Source organism: Magallana gigas, chromosome 3 (assembly GCF_963853765.1).
Source record: "Magallana gigas chromosome 3, xbMagGiga1.1, whole genome shotgun sequence".
Taxonomy (NCBI): Eukaryota; Metazoa; Mollusca; class Bivalvia; order Ostreida; family Ostreidae; genus Magallana; species Magallana gigas.
Window position 1 is genome coordinate 821,616 of NC_088855.1, and position 14,181 is coordinate 835,796.

Consider the following 14,181-nt stretch of genomic DNA (forward strand, 5'->3'; position numbering starts at 1 on the left):
GGAAAGGTAAAGCAGATAATGATTGTATTTTTTTCAGAGTATGTTTTTTTTCAGTGGATTTCTAAAATTTGTTTCAACTGGTTTACATGTTTGGGAGACATGATCAAAACTCATTTCCGACATTGCGGAATAAAAAATGTACAACTTACATTAAACATTTATAAGAATAGCCAGGGTCGATCTCAAATTTTTTTTTGAAGAATTGTCCCTTATTCGTTTTTTTTTTTATATATACATGGTCCAATTATACTCTCTAATCCCCGGCGACTCCCATAAACTACGATAGGATTTGCAGCCTAATGTATATCAATGCAAATATTCAAGAATTGTTTTGAAATCATTCACGTTCCATTCGAGTGAGATTTCATGTTTTGACAGCCCCCCCTTCCTTTTCCATTAAAAATCGAAAGTAAAAATAGAAGGCAGAGTTTCACATCTAAAGTGTCATTTGTCAATGACATAGACATAAGCCCCTTTATTCACAAAATATAAGAAATGAATATTCTAGGAATTTTTAACCCTCAAATAACTACAGACCCTGAAACGTACTACTACACCAAAAAAGCGTGCGACTTTCGTGCGAGAAACGTATCGTGTAAACCGTTTAGCGTTTCGTGTAAACCGTTTAGCGTTTCGTGTGAATCGTGAAGCGTTTCGTGTAAACCGTTTAGCGTTTCGGGCAAAGCGTGCAGCGTTTCGGGCAAAGCGTGTAAATCGTTTCGGGCAAAGCGTGCGAGAACCGTGTGAAACGTTCATCAGATTTCATTCGGAACTCTCTGACAATTTAATTGTTTCAAAATAGCGCTCGTGTTAAACATTACTTTAAACTGATTGGCAAAACTCCTTTGAGATATTCTCGTGAAAAAAATCTATAAGAAATGATATACTTATCTTTTTACAAAATTGAATTAATTTTTAACAAACAAAAGAAGTACGCGTATTGAAAGAAGACTAGTTACTGAGACTGTTCGGCTGTGTACAACCAGTACACATAACCTCGGACATCGGGTAAGACCTGCACCTGGCTGAACCTGTCAATCAAACTCTGTGTATTCGTTTTCATTGGATGGTCACGCGTCTCTTTTTTTGTCAATAGCCAATAGAAATTTAATGACTTCAAGGTAGACGGAATCAGTATTTGATGATGCACACAATTTCAATGATAGATTATTTAACATTAATTTAAACAAAAATAAATGTAAACATAGAAAGAAAATATTCTGTTCATTTCTATGAAATGCGGGAAGTAAATTCTTCCGAATCCCGATTAAAAATATTTCTACAAGCTATTATTTTAATTATTTAAACACTGATAACGGAAAACAACAAGTAATTAATTAACACACTGAAATTTTCGTAAAATGTACATAAGCAATTAATTATTATGGGAATATATATGCATGGTATTTAATTCAAATAGATTATGATAGAAATATTGTACGCCGTTTTGCGGGGCGCCGGTTATGTATACGAATATTGAGACAAAAATCTAAATCATTTTTTATTTTTTGTTCTTTCCGAAATCCAAAACAGTAATGACAACTTTCTTTATTGTTTAATCCATTGATTTTTCTCTGTGATGTTATGTACGGAACATTTATTTACGCGAATGATTCGACATAAAAAAAATTAATCGGTTGTTTTATAGCATTTTTCTAATTTATGTGACTAAATTTATTTTACATAACTTTTAAATTATCAATGTAAATAATTACAAGTTTATTTACAGTAAGTATTTTTACATCGTATTCTATGAACCAATAAAATATTAATGTGAGAAGAAAAAACAAATCCCGCCGAATACTGAAAAACCGATTTCAGTTTGTAATCATACGGATTTTATTTTTGTTATTGAATATTGTGTTACGGTAACTTTTTTCTCTGGAATTTTTATTATTTACGGGACTAATCAGTATCATGGATATTTCTTTTGAGCAATAAATATAGTTATAGAAGTAATATTTTTGGCCAATTCTGTGAATAAATCATTTTTTGCTTTAAATATAAGTACCAAATTAATTTAATTAATCAATTCAATACTTATGTACATATATGTTTCTAATATCAGTATTTCTATTATTTCGTGTTTTCTTAAAATTAATTTTTACTAACAGAGTCAGGGTAAAAATCCGAGAGGACCCGAATCGATCAGGATAAAAGCGTGTCCAAAGCGTGTGAAAAGCGAGCAAATCGTTTCGTGCGAGAATCGTTTCGTGTAAACCGTTCAGCGTTTCGTGTAAATCGTTTAGCGTTTCGGGCAAAGCGTGCAGCGTTTCGTGTTAACCGTTCAGCGTTTCGTGTGAACCGTTTAGCGAGCGTGTGGTGTAGTAGTACGTTTCAGGGTCTGTACCCAAACCTCATGTTTACCCCCTTTTTTTTTTTTTTATAAAATTTGTCCGTGTCTTTCCTGCGAAACCATCCCATGCCACCACCCAAAATAAACAAAACAAGAAAGCGATATGAAAGTCAAGGTCTCCTTCAATATTTAGAGAAAAACGTGCAAGACACAGAAATGCCTAACCTTGTGTTTTCTTTGTCAACACTATGCTTCGGATCCAAATTGATTTTAAGCAGCAATGACCCCCCCATAAAAAAACCCACCCCACCCAAACACCTGAAATATGCCTCTGCTTCGCCCAATAACTCAATGATTTACAGCATTTTTTGTAAAGGAGGCGGTGTGTACATGACATTATTTAGTCACTTGGCATTATATATATTTTTAGAGATACCAGAGAAAACCCCACTGTAACTAGAGTTGGCAATTATATATGTAGATCTAGAGGGAGAGGGTCAAACACCCCCCCCCCCCCAAATTATATTTCAGCCCCCTCTTTTTGGATGAATTTTTCTTGATCTTGAAGGCATCCTCTCTGTAAATATTATAGAAACACATGGCTACACACTTGTGAAAAGCCCACTTAGGGCGATGCCCGTATTCAGAAAATTTCCCGTGGGAGGGGGGGGGGGCTCTGACAGATAATTTTGTTTGGTGGGGGTGGGCGACTCTCTGCTCTAAATCCATGCATGGACATGCTAGTAGGTTTCTTTTCTATGGTAACTATACGCTACGCCGGAATGGTAACTATACGCTACACCGGAACAAAGGTTCCCACTTTGTATCGACTTGCAAAATTGTGATAGATTTAAGAGAACTGAATCTAAGTCCAGCAGCAAAATGTTAGATATTGTATAACTATTAATGACTAGTACATGTATGCATTTAAGTGTATTTAAATTTATTGTTTGAAGAAAAAAAGACAATCCAGGAAAGTTGTGCCCCCCCCCCCCTCTCTGCTGTACATACCAAAACACATATTAAAGAAAACAATTGGTGTGCAAATATTTATTCCTTGATTTTAATTAATGTTGCACTATTTGTTTGAATAAATATTGATGTTATAAATCTATGTCTCTTCTACAACTACTACCACCTCGCTTGGGATTCCATTTGCGTGCATTTCAGTCAACACTGGTGCGCTGTCCTCGCTATATTCCTAGTCTGCATGTGTTCTAAATTGTATGTGCATGTATCAGGCACTTATGAAACTGAGTGCCAGAATTATCCGATATCTTTAAAAGCAAATACTTCTTTTTGATAAATTAAAAAACAAAGTCTTCAAAGTTATAACTTATCGTGAAAATTCAACAATTCTTTAAAGCTGTAAATTTTAATTCTTTATTGATCATTAAGGGTCCTCAAAGGGGTTGCAGTAATATTGTATAATAAACGTTCATAATGTACAATTAACACATCCAAAAGATATAAACATTAGCACTCATGTACATCTATATGCGTAATACATGTATGTATATTTACATATACATGTATTTAACGCCCATAATACATACAAATTTAATGATTTATTACATGATGAAAAATTTATCATTGACTCAGAAATACAAACTGATCTTGGGGCAATGTCCATTAAATGCATTTTATGTGAAGGAAAAGCTTAGGTCTCCACAACTACCAGGTTTAATTTCACACTCGTGCAAATTCCGTTTTTCAAGCCTTATTCTTTTTAAAGCTAATTGGTAAATAGTAATTGTCAACTAGGAAAGAAATATATTAGTTACAGATTTATGATATCAAAAACAAAAGAGAGTTTTTCCCGATATAGCAATCAATCAAAGCATTTTATGTTCTGTTAAGAGATGATCAAGCTTGTTAGAAGTACATGTATTTGCATTTTTAAAAATAATTTCATTCTTTCACCAACAGATGTGGGCCTTTATCTTATTCCTGGTTTCCGTGGAAATAATCAGATGAAAATCATGAACTCCCTCTGGACTCCCGGGGCCCCGTCCTCACCAAATATGAAGGCCCAGATATGGGAATCAGAGTGTTAGCCAGCCCCTTGAAAGAAATCCCATTATAATTGTATTATACGAAATTTACTATTTTCGCCAGGCCCGCTTAGCCTGTTAATGGCCGTGTAAACCCAATTCCCTTTAATGGTCTACTTGGCTGTTCCGGGGCCCAATTCCAACCAAATATGAAGGCCCAAATATGGCATAAAGTGTGTAAGCCAGCCCATTGAAAGATATCCCATTATAATTGTATTATACGAAATTTCCTCATTTCGCCAGGCTAGCTAAGCCTGTTATTGGCCGTGTAAACCTAATTCCTTTTGCGGGTCGACTGGGCTGTCCCGGGGCCCTATCCTCACCAAATATGAAGGCCCAGATGTGGGATACAGGGTGTTAGCCAGCCCCTTGAAAGATATCCCATTATAATTGTATTATACAAAATGTCCTATTTTCGCCAGGCTAGCTAAGCCTCTTACTGGTCGTGTAAACCCAATTTCTTTTGAGGGTCGACTGGGCTGTCCCGGGGTCCCATCCTCACCAAATATGAAGGCCAAGATGTGGGATACAGGATGTTAGCCAGCCCCTTGGAAGATATTCCATTATAACTGTATTATGTCATAGTTTTGCCAGGCTAGCTTAGCCTCTTACTGGTCGTGTAAACCAAATTCCTTTTGGGGGTCGACTGGGCTGTCCTGGGGCCCCATCCTCACCAAATATGAAGGCCCAATTATGGGATACAGGGTGCAAGCCAGTCCCTTTGAAAGATATCCCATTATAATTGTATTATACGAAATGTCCTATTTTCGCCAGGCTAGCTAAGCCTCTTACTGGTCGTGTAAACCCAGTTTCTTTTGAGCGTCGACTGGGCTGTCCCGGGGCCCCATCCTCACTAAATATGAAGGCCGAGATATGGGATACAGGTGTTAGCCAGCCCCTTGAGAGATATTCCATTATAACTGTATTATACGAAACGTCCTATTTTTCGTCAGGCTAGCTAAGCCTCTTACTGGTCGTGTGAACCCAATTCTTTTTGAGGGTCGACTGGGCTTCCCCGGGGCCCCATCCTCGCCAAATATGAAGGCGAAGATGTGGGATATGTAAGCCTTCTGTCTTACGGATCCAACTGAGGGTCAGCTCAAACTTAGTGATGACAAGTCCAGTATTTCTTTCTCAAGCGGTTTTATTAAGCGTGATCGTATAGTTACAATTACATCAGCTAATAGCAGCCCAAATCAGGAGTCTCAGAATCTCTATAAGCGGAATCTCTCTATCTCTAAATCTATCTATAAATCTGTTCAACATCATTTTACATGGGTATATATAACATTTTACTTATGATGGACAGTTCTGACTAGTTTGGCCCATCTACGATGATCATGAGTTAACATTTAGTGTTCAAAATTAAGATTGATATTTTATTTCTAAATAAAGTAACAAAACCGTCAAAACTGCCAATCAAAGAGTCTGGATGCAGGATTTGAGTCTCCGAGTCCTGGGTCTCGGAGTCCCCCACCTAGTATGAGGCATCACTTACTCATAATACGTTCATTCATACACGGCATAAAAGATTACAAAGGTTAATATATAGAATACACAATACATGACTCAATATAAAGAACTAGAGCTATCGTTGCAGACACAGAATCGCCAAATATGACACTTGTTTTTAAACTCTCAAATTGGATATTATTATGCCCGTATTATTCACCTGGTTTCATAACATCATTTAGGAATACTACGCAGTGCTACAAGATTCACAGAGTTCATTCTATTAATTATCATTAACACCATTCACTGCGCAGTACCTAGGTACACTTAAATATCATAGTGACCATTATGTAATACTAGCAATTCAAGGTCATAGCATGGCTATCTGTTTACAGATATAGGGTGTTAGCCAGCCCCTTGAAAGAAATCCCATTATAATTGTACATGTATAATACAAAATGTCTATTTTCGCCAGGCCCGCTTAGCCTGTTAATGGCCGTGTAAACCCAATTTCTTTTGAGGGTCGACTGGGCTGTCCCGGGGCCCCATCCTCACCAAATATGAAGGCCCAGATATGGGATACAGGGTGTTAGCCAGCCCCTTGAAAGATATTCCATTATTACCGTATTATGTCACATTTTCGCCAGGCTAGCTAAGCCTCTCAATGGTCGTGTAAACCCAATTCCTTTTGAGGGTCGACTGGACTCTCCCGGGGCCCCTTCCTCAACAAATATGAAGGGTTAAATATGGGATACAGGATGTTAACCAGCCCCTTTTAAGAAATCCCATTATAACTGTATTATACGAAATGTCGCATTTTTCGCCAGGCTAGCTAAGCATCTAACTGGTCGTTTAAACACAATTCCTTTTGCGGGTCGACTGGGCTGTCCCGGGGCCTCATCATAACTAAATATAAAGGCCCAAATATGGGATACAGGGTGTTAGCCAGCCCCTTGAAAGAAATCCCATTATAACTGTATTTTACGAAATGTCGCATTTTTCGCCAGGCTAGCTAAGCCTCTTACTGGTCGTGTAAACCCAAATCCTTTTGAGGGTCGACTGGGCTGTCCCGGGCCCCATCCTCACCAAATAGGAAGGCCCAGATATGGGATACAGGGTGTAAGCCAGCCCCTTGAAAGAAATCGCATTATAATTGTATTATACGATTTTCCTATTTTCTCCAGGCTAGCTAATCCTGTTGATGGCAGTGTAAACCCAAATCCTTTTGAGGGTCGACTGGGCTGTCCCGGGGCCCTATCGCCACCAAATATGAAGGCCCAGATATGGGGGACAGGATGTTAGCCAGCCCCTTGAAAGATGTCCTATTATAATTGTATTACTGTGGTTTCATCAATATTCGTTGAATACCAATTTTCGTGGATTTCGTTGTTTAGTTGATCCACGAAATTAAATGTTCATTGAAGTGCAATTTTTATTAACATTTTGTATTGATAGGGTCATTGGCCACGAATTTACGTATCCTTGAAACTGTGATTTTCACTTTATCCACGAAAATTGATGCCCTTGAAAATTAATGAAACCACAGTATATAAAATGTCCTATTTTTGCCAGGCTAGCTAAGCCTCTTACTGGTCGTGTTCATTATGTCAATGTTCAGGTGAGGTCAACGAGTAATAATTTTTACAATAAAACTGTTTTTTCAATTAAAAATGGAAGTTTATATGAAATTTTGAATTTACGTTTATTACCATGTTTACGGTAATTTGAATAGCGAACCGACCAGAGAATTTTATTCGCTATTCGAATAGTGAATAGCAAAAAGCGAATAGAACTCCAACTTCTGAATGCCTGGCCATAATGGGTTACAAAATGTTTACCTAAAAATTCCTCTTAAACAGCGCACTTAAATGATTTATAGGAGAATATATACATTGTTTCATATAAATGCAAAACCAGAATATTGATCATTTTTGGTATGAATTTACATTTTTTGTAAATGCTATTCATCAAATATTAGCTGATTCATTGTTTCTTCAATCATTCAGAATGTTTCAAAAATTGTTTTAGGACAATATTATAATATAAGGTAAATGTACAAACATTACGATTATACTATATATGAATACTGTTGTATTATCAGGATTATGTACAACCACTGTGATTGTAGGGGAAAGACTGTATAACAGCAACAACATGATGTTCTCTACCCTGGATCAGGATAACGACGGGAAGAGCAGCGGTAGCTGTGCCACCAAGTACAGAACGGCAGGGTGGTTCAATAGTTGTTTCTATGCCAACCCTAATGGACAGTACACCGACTCTGAGAAAACTGATCCTAAATACATAACATGGAATCACTGGAAAAACTCGTGGATATCTCTGAAATCAATACAGATGATGATCCGTCCTCGAGCCTGACACCGAAATGTAACTTTATTCTCATTATGTTGCTAAATGTAGCAGTTCTCTCTCTCTTTCTGTGTATTTACTTTATTTACCTACATGTTTTTGTTTGTCAATAGACAATCTGACACTGTTGCACAATTATGTAGATATTTAAACTACTGTTTATTATTTATAAATATATGTATTTGAAACGAATTATATTTTGCTTTGATTTATAATAAATAACGGACAGTACATCGACTCTTAGAAAACTGATCATAGATATATTGTATGGTACTTCTGGAAAAACTCGTGGATATCTCTGAAATCAATACAGTTGATGATTCGTCCTCGAGCCTGACATTTAGGTTTTACTTTGATATCACAATAAAAGCCAAGAACAACTCTCTTTGTATTTATACATTTGACAGATCCTTTCTCATCTTAAGCATCGGATTTTCTTATATCATTATGTAAGATCCAAAGCGTTAATTATAGATGCATTTATTGATTGCGATGATTTCAAATAAATTTCTAAGTGCGGTATTATAATAATGACTGCAAAACAATGTGTAAATCTGGTATTAAGCCCTGTATATATTACATATACCCAAGTAATCAAATTATTCATTATGACATGTGGTGATAACGAATATCTTATTATGTTTATTGTTTTGTGGAAACCACGGAGTTTATCTCATTTATATTATAGAATTTAGGTTAGCTATTGATAGTTATCACGCGATAATGCACCGAGATGGTAGTAATGTACTACCCGATTTTATAGCAATGACATTTATTTAAACGGAAAATATTAAGTTTTTGGTTTGATTCAAAAACAGTAGATTAATCTTATAATTTCGTATATTATTGTCAAAATAACAAGCTAAATTGTCCATCTGCTTCCTTAATTAACCTACTCACGGAGGTTATATCATCGCGAATACATCTTATATCTTGTTTTATCGTACGGTTATTTTTTTTAAAATACATGTTTTTTCAATTGTTTCATGTTCCTTGGGTTTTTGCCTTGCTCTTGAACGCTAGTCCAATCAATATACTTGTAAGGAAGGTGAAGTTTTTTGAAATTACTCATTAAACAGATTTTAAAAAATGAAAATTTCAAACAGCATTTTTTTCTTTTTCTTTCATTACAATGGAAGTGTAAATCTATGTTTTTTAATTGAGTAAAAATCGATTTATAGCCACTCAAAATAAAACGGAATATACATATTGTACATTAAATTTAATTAATCCTTACTAAAAAGCATTTGTTTAATATTTTCGTTGTTTTTTAATAAAGTTCTTTGCAATTGAGAAAAACGCGTTGTATCCATAATTTTTCAGGGTAAATATGTACTTATTTATATAAATATACGGCAAGGGGGTGTGAATGTTATTCATGCGAAATCTCCTTCAGTCTTTCTCTGACTCGTATGCGAGACCATTGTGCAGAGTTTTATCGATCTACAAAAACTGAAAAGCCAAAGTTTAAGAAATAACAGTTTCTCGTTGGTAATGTACTTTTCTCTGATTAATTATGATATGTTTTCTTTCTTTCTTAATTTCTTCCCAACGAAGATTATCATAACATATTTACAAGAATATAGACATATAGTCAATTGTAGAGAAAACGAGATAATATAGGTCTACTATGATGCAAAGATCCAGTACATATTATACGTAATTACCAAAAGTTTACAGGTGTACACACTCTATAAGGCAATACCAAAATATAAAGTATTATTAGGGTCTTCCGTTTCCAACGGAAGACCCTATTGTTTTTGTTAGGTTTCTTTTTCTCTATTTTTCACTATTATTATTCTTTTTTTTCTTAACATTTTTCTTAAAACTCTAATATCTCAAATATGCTACAATGGATTTTTATGAAAATTTCACGAATAATACAAAATATCAAGTTCTTTTATCATGTACATTTTTGTTGATGACGTCACTTCCGGTCGGCCGTTATATTATTTTTTCTTTTTGTAAAAAGTGATCTTGTCCTCCCTTTTTCGAAATTGAAAGTTTCAGGAATGATAGATTTTTGAATTTCTAGGGCCGATCAGGTAAAACTACGATTGTCCGTCACTTCCGGTCCGCTCAAACAGCATTTTTGGTAAATTAAGTTTTAAAATTTTTTTAAATCAAAAAATCTTCAATTTTTTACCATCAGAATATGCTTTAAACTTCTCAAATTTTAATATGAGCAGGTCGTCCGTCACTTCCGGTCGTCACCGGAAGTGATTCTAATATTTCGATTTTTGGAATTTTAAAGCATATGCGTTTTGTTGACATTTTTGTACTGAATACAAAACTAAAAACCGTTTAAAATCGGACAACGCATTGTGGAGATATTGACTTTTAAAAATGACGTTTTCTGGAAATCTGCATTTTGCAGTGTAGGTTGAAAAATTAGTTTAAAAGGAAGTTAATATGATAGTAAATCGTACCAAATGTCAACAGTTTAACTGAATCCTATCAATTCAAAATCAAACGAAAGACCCACTTGTTGCCCGCAACAAGGTGCTTTCAGGTAATTCAGGCATTCTAATTAAGCGTCAAATTTCTGAAGCGAGAGTCTGAGTAGCGCAGTCGATAGAGTCGTGGACATGGCCAAGGTGACCCGGGTTCAAGCCCCGATTGCCGCAATGTTTTTTTTTTTTTTACTATTTTTCGCTTAGATCTACGATTTTATCTTTGAAGTGAGAAGTTTAATCTAATCTATTCAAAAATCGGACGGAAGACCAATTCGTTGCTCGCAACGAGATCGTGTCTAGTTATTTGTATAACACTGTAATCCTGTGACATTTATGTGTATGGACAGGATATTACACGTGATATTCTATAATAACATGCTGTTGCATCCCTAATTAGGCGGAAATTAAGAAGGTGCAAACTATAAGAAAAATCTGTAAATGAAAGGCCTGGGATTGACCTTGTGCCTAAAAGAAACAGATAGAGGTCGTTATTACTAAGTCCACATAAGTCAGCAGATAAGTTAATGTCGTAATTTACTATAACAGTTTGCCATCAGGCTTCTCTAAATAAACAGGTTCCATCACAAGAAGTAGAAACATGTTCAAAAATATTTTTGACATAAACTGCAGATGTGCAGGGGAAGGTCTTAGAGAGCCCAAAGTTTAACAATAAATTTACAAAGAGCAACTTCCTGAACGTCGCTAGGAATTTTCCATATCCAGTCTGGTCTGCTGTTTCCAGTTATTTGTCAAAATTGAATAAAGTCGTTGTCTCGGAGCATGCGGTTTGATCTGGAAGTTGTAAAGTGGTAAAACACAGCTGAGTTAACAGTCTTTTTCCATTCAAGTTTATTTAGAAACAATCCATTTTGTAGAAACGAGTTCAGATGTTCTAAGAAATTATTTTTATCCAGATGGTGAATTACGTCGGGAATAAAGCCGAAGTGTTTGCAGTTTGGAGAATCAAGTAAGAAAACAGGCGATGAAGAAAGATCTTTTTCGTGAGGCATTTTGTGTCCATTAAACATAGACTGCCAAAGTTTGTCAATTTCGGAGGCTATTGGTGAAAGTCCAAAGATTGACTCGCACATGTCTGATCCTGTATGGTTTGAAAGATTCATGGCGTGTTTACATATGAAGTGCTGAAATACATCCAGAGCGCGGTTGTTCTTCGCTATTAACCTTCGTTGTCATTCGCTGTTAACTGGTAGTCACGGGGTCAGAGAGCGGTCAGGCTGTCTGTACACATAAATATATGAATGAGCATTCGTGTAATGATTATATAAAAACTAAGTTTCATACTTTACTAGATTAACGAATAGAAAATGCAATGCAGAACATTCGTATCATAATTACTTGTAAACAAGAATTCAATATGAGTTCTTATTAAATTGATATTTTATTTCAATTTGAAAAATAATAGGTTGAAAGTTGAACATCATTTAGAGATAGATGATGTAAGCATAATAGATTGTGGGCGACAATAACTGTAGCGTGTGATCAAGAGTTCTTTTGACGTTCCTAAAAGTTGATATTTCATTGACCTTTAAGAAATAATTTGTTGAAAATTGAACTTTATTTTAATTTCAACTAGAGTTAGGTAATGTTAGCATGGACATCGAAGCAGTATATATAAATGCATAAATGATACGTTTCAGTGTTTATATGTCTATTACGGAGGGAAAATGTCTATGATGTCTAAATGAAGTATTTGAATTGCAATAATATTTCTTCAAACTTCTTTTTTCTTTTATTGGCAAATTTTTATAAAAACAATAAAAACTCTTATTTTAAATAAAAATCCGGATGAGATTACAAATTAAATATAATAGGATAAAAATTCCAAGACAAACTCCAAATATCTTACTATGATAAAATATTTACTTACTTACTTACTTATAATTTTTTCCTACAAGTAGCTCAGACAATGCATTGTCTTATAAAACATTCGGGACTGTATTTTTATGATAATTAGTCAATCTTACGATAATTTCGATATAGACAATATAGATATTTGAATGTCGACGTACCACGCAACGAGTTGCACAAACAAGAAAACGATGTTAATATGTACAAAAAGTCTTAACATAGGCGTCGGAACCGGGAGGAGGGGGGCTTAGCCTCCACCTCCATTTTTGCATTTTTGCTAAAGTTAGACCTAACCATTAAGCACAAAGCACCATAGAGGGTTCAGCACCTAAATGTACCTTAAAGATTGAAAAATTGAGAGGTTGGAGTCATAGGTACCCCCCACTCACCCCCCCCCCCCCATGAATTAGGAATTTCATGATTGGGGAAAAAAATACCCCCCCCCCCTCAACGGATAAAGATTTTCATGATTTTGGGAATTATGTTTTTTTTTGTTTTTTGGCTTGTCAGGATTTCTGAGGATTAGTCTAGCCCCCCCTTTCAATTTGCTTCCGATGCTACTGCTTAATATTGATTTGTGTGGCAGTTAAAGCTGTTTTAAGTCTTTAAAAGACTTTAAAAACGTTAAGTGGAAGAAATTAAAGTTGTAAAAAAACAGCTGATATATACAAAAAAATGTAACAATGTAAAACATTGATAGAAAAACGCTGACATAGCAATTAAAAAATCACAAAGTTTACCCTGACAACAATAATCATTGAAACAAAATCATATTAATTATTTAGTTTTATTTTTAATAAGGCCTAATTGTTAATTTTGGGATTAAGAAAGAAGATAGGGGAACAAAATAGCGCAAATGCCCATTTGGTTTTGGCGTAAAATGTTAACATATCTTTAATGCTCAACCAACAATTAAGGGACGCTTCGATGCCGTGATCCAGGAATGCCAACCAGAGGAACATCACCATGGAACACCAGAGTGGAGGAGCCAGGACCTCGATAGGACGGGAATTTGAGGAACAATACTGGACTTTCTATATGAACTGTGTTAATATTGACAAAAAAGGGACAGGGCAAATTTGCATTCACTAAAACCTCAACATCCTGAAAACCGGGACGTGAAGTGAAAAACGTAGAGGTTCTATTATCACAAGTAACAACCTGTTTTAGCTATTTTGACCCTCCCTCTCTCTCTCTCTCTCTCTCTCTCTCTCTCTCTCTCTCTCTCTCTATCTCTCTCTCTCTCTCTCTCTCTCTCTCTCTCTCTAATTGACATTTTATCTTGGTTAGCTGGGCCTATTTGTGTACTTGAACGAAGGTTTTATGTAACATAACAATTTACATGTAACAGTATTTCTAAAATGAAAATATTGTGATGTTTTTCTGTTTTCCATATTTACTTTAGAAAAACTAATTGATGGGTTTTTTTTTTGTTTTTTGTTTTTTGGCATTCTTGTGAAAATTCGCTATAAAGCCGTTAAAAATGAAACAGAATACATTAATAATTTAATTTAATTACTCCTAGCAAAATGAATAAATAAATATAATAAGATATTTTGTTGTTTTTTGTTTTTGCTTAACAATGATAAAAAAAATTCTTTGTGAAATCCACGATATATCAAAAATTTGTCATGGTATATTCAGCAATCTAATTGTTCCAGAAAGAGAAGATGCAAGTTATTAA

At 35.1% G+C, this 14,181-nt stretch overlaps 2 protein-coding genes across 6 annotated transcripts in view; both read left to right on the plus strand.

Moving 5' to 3' along the window:
• The window catches only part of LOC117692866 (angiopoietin-4-like), a 34,730-nt gene extending 26,363 nt beyond the window's left edge, over window positions 1–8,367 (plus strand). For 2 of the 3 annotated variants that reach the window (XM_066077955.1, XM_066077954.1), the window contains one exon: window positions 7,931–8,367. In XM_066077955.1, coding sequence (XP_065934027.1) covers window positions 7,931–8,181 — 251 coding nt within the window. In that variant the 3' untranslated portion in view covers window positions 8,182–8,367. Of the gene's footprint in view, window positions 1–7,903 lie in introns of all 3 variants that reach the window. The other variant, XM_066077953.1, reaches the window with a different exon arrangement.
• Window positions 1–14,181, plus strand: part of LOC105325378 (multiple epidermal growth factor-like domains protein 10) — a 207,975-nt gene that overhangs the window by 150,536 nt on the left and 43,258 nt on the right. The window lies entirely within an intron of this gene.